The 20,544-nt window shown below is 37.0% G+C and overlaps 1 protein-coding gene across 1 annotated transcript in view; it reads right to left on the reverse strand.

Annotated features, from left to right (window-relative positions):
• EPHA3 (EPH receptor A3) overlaps positions 1–20,544 on the reverse strand; it is a gene marked incomplete at both ends in the record, with an annotated part of 227,790 nt that overhangs the window by 141,988 nt on the left and 65,258 nt on the right. The window contains one exon of the mRNA XM_082305127.1: positions 9,371–10,031. Within this exon, the coding sequence (XP_082161253.1) occupies positions 9,371–10,031 (661 nt within the window). The remainder of the gene's footprint in view (positions 1–9,370; positions 10,032–20,544) is intronic.

A 20,544-nucleotide genomic window follows, 5' to 3' on the forward strand; every position in this document is an offset into this window, starting at 1 on the left:
GGAAATTCCTAGAGCAGATTTGAAGAGCAGCTTGCTAAAATAACTGCCCATACCTGTCATCTCAGTATTAGGATCGCATTACTAAAATAAGAAAAAAATCCTGTTAGACCTTCAGAGAATTCAAGTTGTTTTGTAATCTAAAGCAGCACATGACAGCAGCCGGAGATGCCCCCGTTAAACTGGAACTACATACTATTGAATAATTTGCTTGTATTTATTTTTATAATAATAATGACTACATTATGCCATTCAATATGAAAGCAAAGGAGCAGTTCTTATTTACTGTACCCTACAGCCTCCTACTATTAACGTGACATTAAAAAAATGCTACAGAATACATTTATAAATAAAACAATTCTATATGTGCATACCTAAATCTTAGAATTACCTCTACTGAGATTAAGGGACTGTCTGGGTTAGGTCAAATCCTGTATGGGTGAACTCTGAATAAGGTTGCAAAACATCAAAGGACATCTTTAATATCTGACTTTAATACGTTTGCCAAACTTTATGTCTTTTCTTACTTCAGCTGGGTAACAGATGACCATTTCAACATATTTTACTGCTTTATAATAATCACCTTAGAGATTTTCTCTTTTTTCCTAAGAGAATGAAAGACTTTTTTTTTCTTCCTTAAACATTTTTTTTGCCACATTCTCATTATACAGAGGGGGGGAACAAAAAAAGATGCATTGTTAGAGGTAAGTAAGTACACTGTTGGCGGAAGGTTTTTGGTCACTTGTTTATTGGCATTTCTTAGAGCTAAGAGCTGGGTACTTCTGAGTAATTTCTTCTGTTAGTCGCCTTCCATTAAAAATCTCTGCCAAATCAAAGACAAGAAAGTCCATGTATTTTTTACCTAGAACTAACTTTTGTGAAAAATGGTTCTCCAAATGGGAGGACAAATGAATTCTTCCTAGGATTCTGAACTCCTGATGACCACCTTACTCCTACAAGTAAACTGACCACTACGGCTTAGGCTAAGCACAGTAAATGACTACTTTCATTAGGTTTCGTGCTATTCACATGCTCAATTTACCAGAATTTAACTATGTTTATAAAGGCAGTGTGACTTAAGTGAATTCTTAAATACTCTGCTAAAAGCATATGAAGTCAGGTATTAGACATCCCCTCTAACACTGCATGTCATTCTGGTTGAAAATTTTGAAGCAATCGTTCTATGAAACTTTGATATGCTTTTATAGCACAAAGAGTGGCCTGGACAGGGTCACGAACAAACTGTATAATTTTAAAGCCCATAACCCTTTTCTGTCACTTAATCACCATTATTGATAAAAAAATAGTCTTTAAAAATAACTACAAAAGAAGTATCGTGGGATAAGGTACGTTTCAAAAAAGCATACTGATCAGAAATACCAATGGCAAGTAAAAATGCATTACTTCAACCATGCTGTTGAAGAGAACTGTCCTGTATCACTTCCACAGTTATTCAGGCTTGGCACACTGTCAACTTTTGCCATATGGCTTTTTCTTCCCTTGTTGAAAGTGAATCTTTCTGTCAAAGAGCAGCTGTTCTAAATTATCACATCAAATTTTAACCTTACAGTAGACAACCACTGAACCCACAGATTCATGACAGTGAAATAGTTCGCTTCCTTAACCTATGAAGGATTTGTCGTTGCTTAGGTCTATTTCTGCCTTAGCAGAAGGGCTACACCAATTGTCAGGGTATCCAATGCAGGCAGGTACTTAAAGCTGAAGCTACAAACAAATGCTAGGCAATGAACTTCTCATCTTCTCTCCCTAAAAAGACTGTGTGAAGTTCAAGTAATTACATTCCTGTTGGGCTATCAAGAATAAAACTGCAATTTCAAATGCAAAGAAAATGAGACATTACAAATGCAACCCTTCTTATTCAGTTTGTAATCCAAAGAAACAGCCAATTCTGATACGTCTCCTGCAGCCTAAGCGTTTCAATAAAGTCTGATATCAATTACCGGTTATTTAGATGTCTGCCAACAGCATGTTTTGACAACATCTTGTGCTTCATGCTGAGGAGCGGCAGACATATAGAAGATTCTTGTCGTCTTGTACTCATCTTTCAAGATGGTTCTTACTTTAAGAGCATTTTCATCGAACATTATCAAAACGTACAGCTCTCACTACAATTGCTCTCTATTAAAGTCTAGTACCAGCTGTCAGTTGTAATGCAACCCCCTGTTAGCCTTTATAAGTTCCACTCTGGAACTAATAAGGGATCGTCAAATAGCTCTCTACACAGACGCGAGCGGCAGAGAAACCGATGGAAAAAGCGCGTGTTCAATGAATTCGCACCGACAATACAATCTTTGTGCAACTCGGAGCTAAGCTGATATTGAAAGTCACCAAAGACAGTACAAGCAAAACATGCTCGGGATGATACTATTAATTTAGTTTTTAATCTTTTGAAAGCCTCCAAAGAAGCGAAGCCATTAAAATGAAAAGGTTAAGAAAATGCCAGCAAGATCCCTTAGGATTCTCTGCAATAGACATCCGTAAGATATTTGCAGTAAAATCCTGTACAAAAATTCAACAGTAGTGGTCTTGAACATGTAAGTGTCAGAGAACCAAGGCGAAAATGTCTATGTTAAGAAGAGGAAGCAAATGTCTCGCACATACTTGTTAAATTGTAGAGAGTCTGGACCAATATGCAGTATATTCCACTACTTTGTGGAAGGTTTGTTGTTTTTTTTTTTTTTGTTCGGGGTTGAGGGGGGTTGTTGCTTGAAAAGCAGGTGACGGGATGAGGAAGAAATTGCCAAAATACACACAATGCGGCACAGCAAGCACCACCTCTAAACCGGTAAGAGATCTGGATTGAACAAACATACAGTGCATCTGTATTAAGTTGCATGTTGTGAGTCATTAACACTTTTGCCAATATTTCATTTTCTGAGTGAATGTTTCCATTTCCCAACTAGTTTCAAATACAAAAATTCAATTCTGAATTACCTATTTATGTCATATGATGACACTGTAGTACTGAACAACTTGGAGATAAGTATTAGTAAGCTTTCTTAAAGAACACTAATACTAGGTTCCTAATCACTGAACATTAAAAAAAAAGAGAAATATTTATAATCAAGTTTTTGTTTAAATATTTCTATCACAATCTGCAAGAAATTTAGTAAAGAGTCTTCTCAAGTAACTACAGAGCAATGAAACAACACTTTTCTAACTTGAGAATCTGTATAATGCCGTATCGAAAAAAATCTCTCTTCTAGTAATTTCAGAATGTTTCTTTTTAATTTTTGCTGGTTTAGGACATGTGACAAATGTGCTCACAAACCATAAGATTCTGCCCAAGAAATTTTACCTTTAAAATGTGCGTTTTAAATCTACAGCTTATGATTGACAAATCACAGAATATTTTCAAAATTTGTAACAGTCAGAAAATGTCATATAAAAAGTTGGCTATGATCTTTCCAAAGTATTCAGTGCAGCATAATTCTTCCCCTATGAAAAATCATCTGGATATCTCTGACATAACTTTCGTAAGAGTTAAATAAATTCTAAGCAGGAAGGTAAATCCTTCATTGTGTGCTCTGTTTATGTACTTACAGAATATAAAGTGGATGAAAACAATGAATATTTTACAAATAAAGTGATTCATAATTTATAGCTGCTGTCATTTTAGTTTACTAGCTTGAAAGATTAAGTGTCCCTTTTAAAAGGCATCTCTCTCACTTTTTAAGATCAAAACAATACTTCAAACAAAAGGAAAACGAATACACATCAAACCTCTGTTTTAAAAAACACGAATCCCTAGCTTTTTCAGATTTCATGTAAAAGGAAACTGTCTTAATAGTTCTATTATTATATGATATATCATATGATCAGTTCCTACATTTTATTAAACCTAACTGTCCCTAGACAGAGCCTAAGAGTTAAAACCACACACTTTTGTAGTGTAAGCAACACATCCAAGCTACTTGGCTATTTCCAAGGCAACATGTTATCGTCTTTGCAGTTGCAGCAAGCACTTGTGCCTTCCACCTGGTTTCACTTGCACAAAGTTGAGTAGTTCCTCCCAGTACCTGTTTCTCTTTACATGTACATTTATCTTTTATCTACTGATACAAGCAAGTAAAAAGTATATTTACTTATGCAGAGACCAAATGGTTATTTAAAGCATAGGGGAAAAAAAAAAGAAATATAGAGAAATGTTTTTCATCCTTAGTATTAATGATGTTTTACATATTTTTATCTCAAGTACAGCATTCATTCTACTGAAAGAATTAAGTAATCTATGTGATGGTTCAGATATAGCAGCCACAGATGGCATTCCTTTCCTATCTCCATAAACTCAGAGAGAGAAATATGATTTAGGATATGCTTACTATACAACTTGAAGCACTGAATAATTTAGTGTTAGGGGAAATTTTGTGAAGTTATTTTTGCAATAACCAGGCACAGTGGGTGAACTTCACCTCTCCCTCGTTTACCCCTTACCTCCTTTTCTCCCATTCAATCCACCTGATTAATTGCTAAAAATTAGATACATAAGGAAGGACTGTTAGATTACATTCGTTTTTTTCTTCTGGATTTGTTATAGAAAATGTGTCAGTCACTTGTGGTTCAAACTTACAATTTTATTAGATAGTATTACATAGGAAATTTACAATTCAGACTTACTCAATTCCAGCAACTAAAATCTAGAAACTATATCTTGAAACGATAGCATGCAGAAAATGTAATTCTGTGCTTTTCCAGTCATTCTCTTCAGGCCCACCAATTTAATTTTCCATTTGATAACTGGAGCCACAAAGCTTGTTTTCGGTCTAAAGGGTCACCTGTTGGAAGTATTCAAAAGAACATTCAAGCTCACTCGTACTTCCACATGGATAAACAATTGCCCACTGCATGTGTGCTAATTAAGTATATCATCATGAAAAATATCGTTCTCCATGTCCAGCTAGTCTTTCTGACGTGCGTGAAATAAACCAACAACAGAACAGACACATTCAGGATGGAAGAGATTTATTAGTCCAAGCCTGCCACGGCAGGATTTCCTTTATCATCTGGTTACTGCATTTTTAGAAAACATCTCCTGAAATGAGGCTTCCATTATTTCTCCGAGGAGATTTCCAGATTATTACAGAACTAAAGACATTTTTTTCTAACATTTATCCTACGTTTTCCCATTTATTTTCATACTATTAGCCCAACTAACCAACCTTCACATCGTGAGATCTATTTCCTCTCCGTAACGTTTAAAACAAAACTAAGCCTAGCTTCTCCACATACAAATCACTGGGCAGGTGATGTGAATGCTCCTTTTCTTTTACTGATCTTTGGGCTGTTCCAAACACCGTGCCACTGCATAATCTCCTGGTGTACTTAAATAGCACATGTAACCCTCATAGCCCTTTTCGTAAAAATCACATTGTTTACTCTGAATATGTACAGAGACAGTCAAAAAGGATGAGTAGAGGTATGGAGCAATTAGCCTGTCCTCCAAATAAGAAGGCACTAGTAGAGAGGGACAGTTGGGAAAATGAGTATTAGAGATGAGATATTAGACATGAAAGAGATCTAGAAAATTGTTAATAGAGAAGCTGAAAAGGGAACAGTTATTTTCTCACTATACAAGGAAAACCTTATCCAACTGACTTAAAACTGAAGGCTTAAACCAGCAAGAAGATATGTTTTTCACACAAGTTATGGCATTGATTACCATAAAATCTTACAGAGACTAAAAATATAAATAAGTCAGAAAAAAGACAAATTAACAGGTGACAGGTCACCGATTCCTATTATACATAGTTTTTCTTACAAGATATATCTTAAATCTTAGGAAGTCAACAGTTAATTGGCAGAAGCTGAAAGGTATACCCAGTAATGCAGCTCTTTATGCAGTTTCTTATACTTTTCCTTAAGAATCTGCCATTAGCCACTGTCAGAGAAAGAATACTAAGGCAGATAAAACTGATCTGACCTACTATGGCTGTTCAATGGGGAACACATGGAAAAGATGAGTTAACCTTGTTGACTGGAGAATAGCATGGAGACTATCAGAAAGCATTAGGTTCAGTGTGCAGCTCCAGCCAGTTGTTTTTTTTTTCTAATTAAAACAAATTAAAACACTGTAATTCTAAGAGAGGAGATGCTACAAAGATGTAGTTTGGCCAAAATGGCACGAAGACAATGATGAAATATTACAGTAAGATTAAATAGACAGGATCACTATGATGCAAGCGCTAACAAAGATGTAGTAACAAACAGTCTACAACAGATGACATATACCATATTTAGTTAACTAACATATGTTTTAGCTAAGGGGAAAAAAAAAAAAGTATGAAAGAGGCTTTTCCGACATGCTCGCTGATGCATCTTACCTTGCCTTATACAAACCTACTCCCTCCAAAATACTGAACGGCTACAAAAACCTTTGCTAGAGGAGGCGTTAAATCTTAAGCTATTAACCCAAAGTATACCATGAAGACCCGAATTCCTCAAGGTGAGGCATACAACTCACTTTTGAGAAATCATTTCTCCACACATGCACAATAATGAGGACGAGGATGGTCACAGCCAAATTGGTCCTGATTCTTTAACTGACTGACAGGTACGTATCACACGTGTAAAATACTTATTAGTTGGTAGGACTCAGAAAAGAACAACAATCTTTTCAACAAGAACCAGTATTCTGAGTAAAGCCAATACTCCAATCTTGGCTTTTCAGAGCTTAGATACAAATATGTTAGAAAAACATACATGTTTTTATATGTACATGTATCCCAATAACAAAAAAAGGCTTGAGCCTTATGTCATCTTTTCCTCGTTATGCAGAGAAAGGGAAGCAGTCGTGGAAAATGGTACAATTTGTGTTATCTGAGGGCATGGCTATGCCTTAATATTTTTCCAAGTACCAAGAAAAGCTGTTCTGAATGAAACTTAAATAGGCTGATAGCATACCATCAGGTCCTTCATTTTAATCATTAGTGATAATCTCCTGCTAATGCAAAATGATATTGTTTCTGAAAGCAGCATTACAGAAACAAAATAAATCAGAGGCAGTCTGAATGTAGGATCAAGCAGTGACAGACACTAAGTTGTTGAATGCTTCCAACTACTGTGAAGACAAGAATTTCTATTATTTATTAGTCTTTCAAACTTCAGCTGAAACATTTTTTCCCTAAATTATGACCTCATTCCAGCCCATGCTTGTAACACCATTTTGGATCTTCTTTAGACTCTACAATTCTATCTCTACTGCCCTTTGGTTGACAAAAACAAAACAAAACAAAAAAACAACCAAACCCAAAACCTTAAACCCTAACACCCTAAAAGAAGGAGCAAGAGAAGGGGAGAAGAAGAAGAAGAAAAAGGAAAGGAAAGGTGCAGGAGCAGCCTTAAACCTGAGGTCAAAACTGAACTTTTTTCTGAGCTTCCCAACTCCTGCTGAGTTACCGATGCTGACAAAGGGGAGGTTTTGAATTACTGACTGCTTTTAGAGTGCCACTTCAATCACACCACACTGAAAATATTTTATAAATATGACTTCCCATAAAAGTTAGTAGAACATTATATGTTAAATCAGAATAAACCAGAAGGACTGGTTGCTATTGTTAATGGTTTCATCATATATCACTCCCTTGATCAACAGTTGGTGAGGAAGCCAAAAAAAACAAAAGGGGTTGGGAAAAAAAAAAAGAAAAATAAAGAAAAAGATAGTAGTTCCAGGGTCTGATTTTATGCCTTCCAAATCATGTATGATATACTCACACATGTATGTGAACTCACTCCTAATCTCTGCAGAACTCAGTAGGAGCTGCCTTGCCTACCCCAAGCATCTGAGAACCTGTTTCTAATAGAACTATTTATTTTATTTTACTTTATTTAGCTCAACTTTTGCTCAATTGTAGCCTGACACTTTCTGGAGTGATTGGTTTTTTGTGCTCATGTATAACTGAAATTCTAAACCAACATCTTTCAACCATTTACAAGTACACAGGCTCTATAGTAAGCAAGACTATACACAGTCATTAAAAATTCTAGCATTTTTAAGTGTAGCTATAGGAGGCCCTAGATAAAGCATTTCTGAATAAGAAATGGATTCAGCTCTTAACAGAAGAGTCTAACTTGTTTTTTTAATATCGGTATCTAACTGCAGAAAAGCATACTCAAAAGAATCAGCTCCCCAGTTTATTCATTTTGAGGGCAAAACCAATTTAAAATCTACTTAAAAGCAAAACCAAACAAAACACACTCTTACCACTTTCCTCTCACACCTCCCTGGCATTTTCTGAGAAAAAGTCACCTTAATGAGAACAACAGTTTTCACAATGACCTGGCTATGGTTTTGGTGGGCTCTTAGTAGCTGCCCAGGACTTGCCTGTTTGACATAAAGATTGCTGTAGGACCGATGAAAAAGGAATAGATGCTCTCTCAACTAGGTTCAGAATACTTTAAATTTCTGTTCTTATGGATATATGCATACACACATGTACACAAACACACATACACATACACCATGGTAAATATCTCAGCTACTACTCCTTCCATCCATGGTATTTCTAGATATTACTGTTTAACTTTTACTTAATTATTTAACAAAAGACCCTTTGCCACAGCCAGCACCCTTTAAGGCACTCTGTGAAAAGAGGTTTAAGATTCAACTAGCAAAAAACTTCAAACCATACCTTTGTAAAAAGCAAAATGTAGACCACCATCATTTTGATTCATATTAAAATTAGGTAAATATAATACGCATTTCTCTAACGTTTAGAAGACCATTTCTGGAAAAACTCAAAATCCCTGGTGTAGTCTTGTTCTTGGGAGCATTCACATAACCACAGTTTGCAGAAACCAAAAGTTTGGAGAAAATTATTTTGAGTTAAATACATGAGTACTCATGAAAATGCAATTTTGAAGTTCAAGTATTAATTTTTCAAATGTATCTGCATTTAGGGACTGTGCTACCTGACACAACACTACCTTTTTTTTCTGACCAATCCCAATTAACCAACACAGCTCAGTAGCAAATATTATACATCAAGCCACAAAGTTTTTTTTTAAAAAAAAAACAAACCCAAAACAAAACACACACACCAAAAAAATCAAATATTCTGACAGAAACAACGCATTTGAGAAAACTATGATCTACTGAAAGAAGTCCAAGAGTGGTGAGAGACTAGATTTGCGACATGCTGTAGCAAAAAAATCAGTTGTTGACCCTTATTAGGTGTTTTTAGCAAATTATATTATTTACACAGATTAAATAAACCCCATTTTCATGGTGATTTTATGAACTAATTTATTTCTCTCAGGAATTTGGAGAAAATTAACAAGACCCAATATCCAGAGTAGGGACATAAGGTGAAGCCCCTGTTAATAATTGAACTATGAACATGGAGCGCATTGTTACCTTGGCACGCAAAGCCTCTTTCTTCATAGCCAGCATTACACAAGCACTTCCCTATGGGCACTAGCCATTCTCCTTCTGTACTGCAATACATCTTGGGTGGCTCTTCCTCCTTGGAATGATTGACACAAGAACCCCGCACCTCCACCAGTGACTGGGAGTCCATGGGTACCGTATCTGGAAACATGGCGAGGTTCTTGACAGTGAAAGGGCACTTTTTGAAGTACACTCGCACCGAGACTAAGGCAACACACGCACCTACATCTTGAAAAGCCAAGTAAAAGCCTTTCCTGCTGACAGGCCCCACCTCACGGACTTCTGTATTCAGCTTGAGAATTCGGTCCCCAAGATCCATTTGGGTGAAGCTCTCATCAGCTGCAATGGTGTCAATCTTTGTAAACTGATGCTCTCTGAACTTTACCAAATGGTCATCATCGGACTCCATATAATACAGATTGAAGGTCTCTTTGCAAGTGCCCAGAACTAGAGGGATACTATTGCAGTCCCTCAAGGTAAACTTGAGCTCCACATATATCTTCTGAGCTGAATTGCGTGGAATCCAGTTTGTTCGCAGCCAATTGTTTTGACTATGATCCATAACATTGCACACTTGGTAAGTTCTGATCGGAGTGTAATGCTCATCAACACCACTAATCTCTTCCCACTGGAAAAAAAAAAAAAGAAAAAAAAAGGAAAAAGGAAATATTTTAAGATTAATTATTATACCAATAAAAATCACATTTAGAGACAAAAGCTGCGAAAAAGCAAAAATCATTTTGCTTGGACATCACTATAAAATAGACAACAAAGTCTGGTTGAACTTGCACTTACTTTTTTCCTGTTAAAACATATAAATATCTTAAACGAACACAGGATTCACCATTAAGAAGCCAGTTTTTACCAAGTTATTTCAAGGTGGCATGAAAGAGATACTACAGCTGTTTTGCATTATCAGAAACCTGTGATCTCTTAAACTATATGCAGTGCTGTCCTTTCGATCATGACCCCAATATGTCTTTACTACAACCACACTCACCTCAAACAGACGAGGTTCACTAGGACAACACCACATTTTCACTGTTAGAACCAAGTTGTATTTCAAAGTTTAAACAAGACTTAAAATCTTACCAAACAAAAGCCAATGGCTCCCACTGAAATTCCATGTAGTCACAAGAAAATGTTACAGTTTTAAATTTGTTCAAAGCATGACAATTGATTTTGCTTGGGATATATGTCCTCTGGACAAACAGTCAAGCTTAGCCCAGTTTCCATTAAAAATTACCGCCAACTTACTGTGTCTTGGTTACTTAATTCTTCTGTGGACTATAGAGACTATAACGCTAAAACGGTTTTTGAAGACTACATAGTCATCATTTGTTTTTACATCAGTCATCAGCTGACAAACTTACTTGACCCAGACAGGGAAGGAATGGGTTTCCTATTTGTGAATTACTCATGTACCAGTCCTACCTGATTTCTGAAGTCAGGCTTACTGGAGAGGAATATTTACCAATCACAGGAAAAAAGAAATCCTACAGGGGTAGTTAAAGTAAATATTTACTGTTAGTCATTTACCATACACAACTAAGTGACTTAAGATGCATCTTCATTCTCTTTCTCCCTGAATGGATGACTAGGACCATTTTTTTTAATTTGTTTTTTTTAAGATCATCATTCATCAGCTTTTATCCACACAAAAACTGCAGTTGTTCTATATTCCAAGTCTTAAAATGCAAAACGAAGAGCCTTACAACTAAACCGCAGGAATTAAAACTCTTATTACAATCAGCAATACCTGTTGCAGAATCACAACACTGCTGAAGTTGAAAGAAACCCTTCCAGATTTTCTAGTCCAACCCCCTGCTCATGCAGGGTCACCCAGAGCAGGTTGCTCAGGATCCTGTCCAGTCAGGCTTTTGAATATCTCCAAGGATGGAGACTCCACAGCCTCTCTGGGCAGCCTGGGCCAGCGTTTGATTGTACTTAGAGTAAAAAGGTTGGTCCCTATGTTAAATGGAATTTCCTGTATTTCTGTTTGTATCCATTGCCTCTTGGCCTTTCACTGGGCATCAGAGAGAAGAGTCTGGCTCCATATTATCTATATGCTGCCATCAGGCATTTATACACACCGGTAAGATCCCCCTCAGCCTTATCTCCTATCATGATAATGAAGCACGTACTAACAGAGCATACGGTGGCACAGCAGCTCCAGAAATCCCTGCTTCGCTGTCATCCACATACACAGCCTCTGCAAAACACACAAATGCTGCCCTATTCAACCAGATGCAGTGCAGCTGGGGAGCAGTAGAGCTTAAAACAGAGCTGCTGCATGGTATAAAAACTGAAGATGCGAAGTAGACAGAATTAAGTATGTTGTGAGAAATCACTGCCGCTCTTGGGGGAAGAAGACAAAGAAGAACTTCTACCAGGAAAGCACCTTCCCTCAAAAATCAAGTCACGTTAATGCTACATTTAAGATCTCAGACTAACAATTATTCATTTTACATAAGCACCTTTTGCTGAGGGATCTTAGTGTACTGCAGAGCAAACATTAGGAGAGGAAAGTACTATTCCCACTATACTGACAAAGAAGCTGAGGCGCAGCAGAGTTAACTGTCTTTACAGTCTCCTGGTTTTACAAGACATGCATCACACACACACAAAGAAAGAAAGAAAGGAAGAAAAAAAGTGGCCACATCAGAGTAACATCTGAGAGTTCTCAGTCCCAACCCACTGACTTAAGTAAGGTGTGCTACGACTAAAAGCTGGTCTGCACAATGAAATTGTCCACGCACCACTGAAGAGATGATTTTAAATCATGTTATTAAACCTGTAGATAAACCCAGTATAAATACTCTTCCTTTAATTGAAACAAAGTTTATTTTAGTTCACTTTACAGATCTGACTATACACAAGTTTTATCTCTTCCTGACTAGTTCGACAGAGTTAAAAACACAGTCTTGGATGTGTATACAGCAGTTGAAATGCCGTAGCAAGCCGTAATATGCTACGCTGCCAAAGAAAGCTAGCAGTACAGAGGCTTTCTGAATCAGAGTTACCACACTAGAGCTCACAGCCACTTGAGCGCCGGGCACCACGTGGCAGCCCATCATATAAGGACAAGCTCTTGCCTGCATAAGAAGCAGCTGGACCCTGGCTCCCAGCCTCTGCCAAGTTCCCAAAACTGAGTGGAGGGCCCTCCACTGACAGATGTCCTTGTACAAGTACAGCCCCGAGCCAATAATATAATCCTGTTGCAAAAAGCCATTCAGATGCTATAATTGCCTCCCATGAAGCTGGCTGTACCTATTTAACTACAGGTCTTACCTGGACAAATAAAAATTCAGTTACGACAACTGGATGAAACTAGATAAGATTATATAATGAAACATAATTTTATGGACATTTAAAGCAGCTCACACTAATTCATAAATGATCTACTTAATATCTCTTCCATATAATTTCTAATCAGTTCAACATATTTTACATGTCCAGTGGGAGACAGAAACAAAACTAGGAACTTGCAGAATTTAAAACATCTCCACAGCAGATGTTATTTCTCTGGACAAGTCCCATTGCAAATTTTTTTTCAGAAGTTTCTTATCCAACATGCTTGCACAGACAATTGAATGTAGATGTATGAATTGTGCAACAAAGGTAGCAGCCACTACTATGTTTTTAACCTAAAAGCTGCAACGTGCAATTATTACTTCATTAATTTGTAACGAAGACCCAATTGCTTGGAAACAATTGTAGATTGCCATGTCAGTCCACTTACATAAACAACAAAATTTCAAATCGACCATTTAATGCTGAAGCATTGCTGACTGGAAGCACCAGTCTCACACTGGGTGCTAACCTGACCACAATACTGTTACAAAACCATGGAGATTGCAGCTATCGCTTTAGAAAGAGTTAAGGTGAAATAAGTCACTGAAACTACAGAAAGAGCATCCAAAATCAGATGATGTACTAGATTCAAGTAGGTTTGCGACTTCAATAATTATGATGATCAAACTAAAAAACAAGCAGTACATTTGCGTTGCTCATACATTGCAACTTTTCCCAGTAAGCTGTCGTATGCCATACCCAAGTGATCTTTATTCTAAACAGATTATCAAGAACAGTAAGAAAATTTCCCTGCCATGACCCGTAAGTTTTTTCTATTAAGTAAGGTTTCTCAAACACCTATATTTGTAGTTGTTTTAATTTTTATTTCTGTACTTTTCTGTACTGTACTACTCTGAGCACTTTCTGTGTTCAACTTGGCTCTGTAAAGTTACAATGGTTACATAATTACTTTCTTTAAAAAATAAAAAAAGAGAGAGAGATATTCTTATTCCAAGGATGGAATCAAGGAAAGAAAAACATAAAACAAAATGCATGTTGCTTAATAAAATATTGAATGTTTTCTTATTTAATAACTATTGTCAATTGCTCCTGGGTTGAATTTGGGGGCTCAAATGAAGGTGAGCAGTCTTCCACTGTAAATCCTTATATATGACATTCATAGGGCATCCTACAATATAGGTCTTCTGAGGCATCAGTTATAAAGGACTTCTCAGCCCACACCTGTTCTGAACACACATAAATCAAAAAGTTCCGTATTGTTTTAGTGCTGCAAAATGCTAAACTCACGCCCACTTCAGATGAAGGGGAGTCTACACATGCCCTCTTTAGTGCAAAGTTGTGCTGTTTTAGCATCTCTTATTCTATTCCCAATATTGCTCTTGTAGAGCCACCTCCCCCTGATGCTGCACTTGAGCTCTGCTGCTTTTAGAAGAAAGTGTCAGATAGTACCCAACCAAGACTATGCCTCTCTCAGCATTTCTTTTCAGCACTAAAAATTGAGTCCAGTCTGCTGCAGTCTCAGCTTCCCCTCCTCTCATCTTCAGCTTTGCAGAACTATTCCCATCCCATGGAAAACTAGCGTGGGTGGGGGGCTAATTTCTATTGAATCAACTCTCCTAAATAGTACATCATGCAAGCACAAAAGAACTAGTATTTCTGCAGGAACAAGAATGTAATGCAAGGGGCAAGAAAGCACCCAGCAAGAAAGTATGGCCACCAAAACTTAGTTACCACGGAAACCACCTGGAACTAAAAAAAAAAAATAAATAAATAAAAAAAAAAAAATCTATTTCTGAGGGTACTGCATTTTCCCATACAAAATTTCATCTTGTTGAGGCTTTGCTAAGAGAAAATAAGAACAGTTTGCATTTTCATCCTCCAGACAGATGGAAAAGACAAACCAGAAGGTATCAGAGGAATAAGCAGAAAGATGAAGGAGAAGCTGTCACAAGGACACAGACAGACTCCACAGCAGCGACAGCAGAGAAATACTGCAGAGAATTTGGGCACAGGCACTTTCCCAGGAGTTAGGAAAGACCTGGAGAAGGTTACCTGAGCCAGGAAGGAAGGAACTGGCACTATGTAATATTGAGGAGGAAGGGCATTGGTGGGAGTTACGCTGAGAACTTAAAGCAAATTTGTTGAGATGCTGGGAGAACGACTGTATGAAAGATCTGTACTTATACCGTGTAAACCAACACGGGTGGGACCCAAACCTAATTCTCACCTCAATTATACGCAATTACTTGAGTAACTCTGGTCCATGAGGCATTACACGTCAGAAGTGTCCCAACTGGCATTTCTTATTTTCAGTACCGTGCAGCTACAGAATGAATGGATATTCATCAGTCCTGGCTATGTTTAGACTGGAAATTAGTAGCCAGTTTCTAAATACTGGAAGAATGAAGCAACAAGACCATCTTCCAAGCAGTCCAATAAGGAGGATAAATCCAATTTTTTTTACAAAAGAGATTTATAAAATTGCATCAGGGATTTTATCACAGCATGATCGGGGAGCTGGAAATCTGAGGCTGTGATATGAGGCTTTGGGTGCCGGATTTATTTCTATTGTCAAGAGAGAAGGAGCAGAGGTGTGACCACCATTTCTGAATTCACATTATTACACAGTACTTCTCTCATATTACTCTAATGCCTTCAGGCACCTTCAGCACTTCTGAAACTCATCCAGGAGAAGTGCCATAGCACCACTCCTTCCCCAGAATGTAATTCGACTTTTGGAAACTGTTCTTTTGTTTGCTTTTCATTTTTTAAACCTTCTTTGGATACTGTTAATGGCAGGAAACAAGAGAGAACTTTCAGTGGTACAGAAAAATCTCCGAGATCCCCAGCGAGAGGGTCTAACTCATATGCTCCCGTCATACTGACTGACAAAGTTGGGACAGAAAGGATTTTCTTTTCCAGAACATATCTAGCAGAGTGTTCTGGACTTCTGGCTTTGTGGTTTTTTTCTTCCTTTCATTTTCTTTACAAAAGGGAATGTACAGAAGTAAATGAAGGCCATTTCCTAGGACGCCATGAGCAGTCGCACTAAAAAGTTCCCTCTCAATGTGGGAATCTAGGACACGAGTGATCTCCTCAATTCTTTCATCCTTCCTATGGCATACTTCAGTTTTTGTGGCTTTTTATCCTTCGTATTAAAAATCTTAAGTTTACAGGAAGAAATTGAAGGCTATTTTGTGATTTACAATACAACACATATGCAACTGCATGATTCCAGTAAAGTAAATTTTATGTTTCAGTGTTGCATTACTATAAAACCCCTAAAGTATAAACTTCCCACTAAAAGTCGAGCTTGATAATTTTTCAAGGCCCCTATGGAACCCAGGCAGCTAACTCCCCGAGACTCCATTGGCAGTCTCAGGCAACAGTCTAACAATATTTATTTACAATTTTATCTTCCATTAAGAAACTTGCTATGATGATGTATTTGATATGAGGACCATTTCATGTAATGTCCAACCGTCCTTTAACACAAATTAATAATTCTAATAGTGGCTTAACCTGCAGAACCACTGCGCACGCTAGAACACAGACTGGGAATACAGTGCTGAGAAATCAGAACAAAAATAGGAACTGAGTGAAATTACTTCGAAACCTCAGAAAAACATCTTCGTATGCTAGGATGTCCCACCCTTGCTGAGCAGAGCAGTCCAATCATTGCTTATTTCTAAACTAATTTTAAAAAATGATTTTTTTTTTTGTCAGTGTAATTGCTTTTCACTATCTGTGAGGTGTTCACATAAGCCTCTACAGAACCACCATTCAAATTCTACCTGAAAAACACTTTTTGTTCTAATACTGAAAACTGACCCTGCTCTCCTCTACTGGCTCTTAATATTCAGTACCGTTTTTCAGCCAGCAAAAAAAAAAATCGCCTTTATTACGCCTTGCTGAGCAATGACAGAAAAGTATGCATTCCCGTGTATGCACACTTTCTGCCTTCTGCTATTTATTCAAGCAATTCCCTTCCCAAACAAAAAGATCATTATGATAGGAATCTCACATTTCAGATAGTCAGTGCATGCAACTTTTCAACATTTCACTGACAGAATACCAACTGGCTAATAATATTTTCTCCCCCTGCCCTCCCCCCCTTGGTTGCCAGACAATCACAATAAAAAAAGGTAAACAAACAAGCCACGCCACGAGCAACAGAATTCATGAAGCCTAGTTTCCTACAAATCTGTCTCTCGTACTTGGTCTCCAACATGGACTCTGATGTGTAATAAAAGGTGAGCGCAAAAAAGTCCCTTCCTCATCGGGAGCATTAATGCCATCCCTGTCTCTCTCCCCCTTCCTTTCTCTCCTCCTATTGCTTATTTTCATAAATCTTGCAGGGACTTAAGCCTTTGGAGACCTCTGCTCCTCTGCGAAACAGTTAAAATTCACCTCTGAATTCAAACTATTAAGTGAGATCTTCCTTTCCCTTGCATATACACACACTTAAATGCATATATGTCTGTGTAGTTTCCATTTTCTCCAGAGGTTATGCTAAAAACAGGGTAGCGTCTTCACACACAGGCCAAGCATAGTATTTGAAACTGCTAAGATTAGTGCAGACACTATGCATTTCTATTAAGGTTTTAAGGGGGGGGGAGAATCTATATTTGCAAGCAGAAAATCAAAATGGTCAAAATGTTCTATTATGAGCCTAAAGTTAGGCATATGAGGGTTTCATGCAGCACTTGGAAAATGCTGAAATGTTCCAAAGCTGCATAATACACGTTCAATTGCTATAAGTACTGAGGATCACTGATCAGCAGGCATTTGAGATATTACTCTATATTATACTAATACCATTTAGAATTAGTATTTTTCTCAGTGAGTAATTTTATATGAAATTAATTTTTTAACAAAAGGAAAAAAGTTACAGCTGGCAGTTCAGTAGATGTCCTGAGTACGAGCTTAAAGTAGGCATTCCTGGTAAAAAGTTCATTCTGTTGGAAATAAGGATCAACATAAAGAAGTATTTGACATTTTTTTTCCCCAGCTTTTCCAGAATTATATTTCTTTGTGCCAGAAATGTATAAACATTAAGTTCATTTTCTTGTTTTGGAAAATGAAAGTGCTACCAACAAACATTCTTAACCAAAGACATTCAGTTCCAATGACACCCTTGTCAAGTTGATATTACATTAAATAGCTTTGTGTATTTGTTACTGTAACAGTTAAGCATCCTTCAGCATTACACAGTGCGCTCTGCTATTTATCTTAAGTGTGGGAAATTAATCCTCACTGATACAAATCTCTCATTTGCTTTTTGGTGTCTATCTCACACTTGCCTAAGAATCCTTGATCTTGCTCTCAAGGGACATTTGCCATTAACTTTAATAAGAGGATGAGCATAGCCTGAGTTGAAATGTTGAAATAAAACCTCATCTCCTAAGAAAGATGCCTTGTGATAAGCAAGACTTTCGGAAAGGGCTAAAAACTGAAGAAACAATATTGGGCGGGGGGAAACCACAACAAAAAAGACAAACCATCACCATCACAGACATTTGTATCTTATTTATAAAAGAACCCAAAAGATCTACAAGTCATTTTCTGACAACTTTGTGCTTGTAACCTTAATTGACTGAAAATATAATTCATGTTAAGTATGAAACATCTGACATACTTTATACCATGGCAACATAGCAGGCCAAGATTGAAAGTTTCAGGCATGGGAATATTCACCACTTATTTAGATAACATTTATATTGGGGTTTTGGTTTTTTGGGTTGGTTTTTTTTTTTGTTTGTTTGTTTGTTTGTTTGTTTGAAAAAAGAACTTTGCATGAGAGAGTTTGACCTAAAAATCTTTCAGTATGATAATAGGGAATTATATCATAATTAAACATATGTATATATTTCAGTCTAACACTTTCTCTGCTGCACACTGTCCGATATTTCAAACACTTGCATCAGGCTGAAGCATACATTTGGGAAACAGGTTGCAGGATTTAAGACAAGATGAATAACTTTGATGCCTCCTTTGCTTTAGTACTTAGATCTTCTGTTGACTTTTTTACTGTAACATTAAATATGTCCAAATTCAGATCGTAAGAGAATCAAGCTTTCACATAATGTTGAACATGATTCTAATGTATCCTACTCAACTTCATAGCCAATACACAGAGAGAATGACTTTTTCAGTTACTTGAAAGTAAAAATGTATTTAAGGAGAGATTTCTATAAACAACAGCCAAAATTCTGAGGAGGAAATCAAACAGCCAACAAAAATTAGCACATATTTTAGGAGAGCTTGAGACTAGGAATAAAATAATTCAAATCTAACTGAGAACTGGAACTTTCCCATAGACTATATAAAAGTTTAACAAAACATTAACAGGATGCAAGAGCTATGAAAGCTTGCTATTAACAAAAACCCTGTAATGACCATATCATAGAAGAATGCATTGCAGATCAGCTCATCAGTATGAAAACACTTCCCTTATAACATTGCGAAAGGTGCTGATGCAAGGCCCATAAACACCAATCAGCTGAGATCAGAGGACAGAAAACGATCCTATTTGGGAGTTTAATAAATTTAGGAACTACCACGGTAATTTTCTTCTATATTTGTTGAAATTACCTGCTGGTACTGGGTCTCCCCCCAGTTTTTTAGGTTTTTTTCTAAGTTGCAAATGAAAGAAGGGGAAGTTGCATTGCAAGAGTTTTCTAAGTTACACACACAGTGAAATTATCAAAACCGTTGCATAAACCCTTCTAAGACACAGACTTTGGTACACTTTCTCCTAACGTTGTTTTACTAGTCTATGATTTTACATCAACCAGTCATAACTGTTAAACAAAAAAGCTCAACTGTGATAGAAAATAAGCATATTAGAGAGAATTTAAGGTTGAAAGGAGGATATATTGGTACAAAATTACACGCAACAATATTCAGTCTAAGATCCACCTAGTATCACCACTGTTTTCTTCTCCTCTGTTGAGTTATCCACCAAAGTCTTCACATTTGTGGGAGCAGGCAAAATAACACCTGACAGCGTATCATTGTATTCAGGAGACTTTGTTCATAGCCTCAACCTAAAAGCTGGGTTCTCTTCCTAACTAAGCAAAACAGTTTCAGAATTACAACCAAGACAAAATCTTAATTTCTTGTCTGATGAGAGCTCAGGTGAAATGAGAAACTTATTAATAGTATCCAGATACTAAATTTGGCCAACAAAAATTGAGATATAGCATTTTGCCATACAACGCATAGCTCCAAATTTACCCCAAATTATGCAAAACAATCAGGTCCAATGGAAAACTCTTATCTAACATATTGCCAGTTTTGGTTTTTTACCTTTTTTTCTTTCACTATAAGCAAAGCCAAAACAGTGAAACTTAGGGAAGGAAAAAAAAAAAATTCATTTTCCATGGTTTTATTAAAAAAAAAAAAAAAAAAAAAAAAAAAAAAAAAAGAGGCAGCAAGCCCACCCTTATTCTCCCCACAGGAACATGCTGTTCCCAGCACGTGACCTGACCGGGGACTGGAGAGAAACTGTGTCCCATGCTGCGACCACAGAATCACAGTCTGGTCAGAATTATAAGACCTTAAAAAAGGACTCTTAAATATAAGACCAAACATGGAGGAAGGTGGAAAGGGCGAGAACCTCCTCCCTCTGTTGCAGCTGCATCATCCTCTGCTGCCTACAGCACAATATATATTGCCACAGTGATCTGAATATCTTTCAAAGTAAATAAACCTCATTTCACCAAGGCATAAAAAATATGTACATAATTTAACATAAATCTTGACCCTCTTCCTCTCTCAACTGGTAAACAAAAACACCAAAAGTGTTGGATGCACTAATGTCT

Source organism: Platalea leucorodia (assembly GCF_965183815.1).
Source record: "Platalea leucorodia genome assembly, chromosome: 2".
In the NCBI taxonomy this organism is placed as follows: domain Eukaryota; kingdom Metazoa; phylum Chordata; class Aves; order Pelecaniformes; family Threskiornithidae; genus Platalea; species Platalea leucorodia.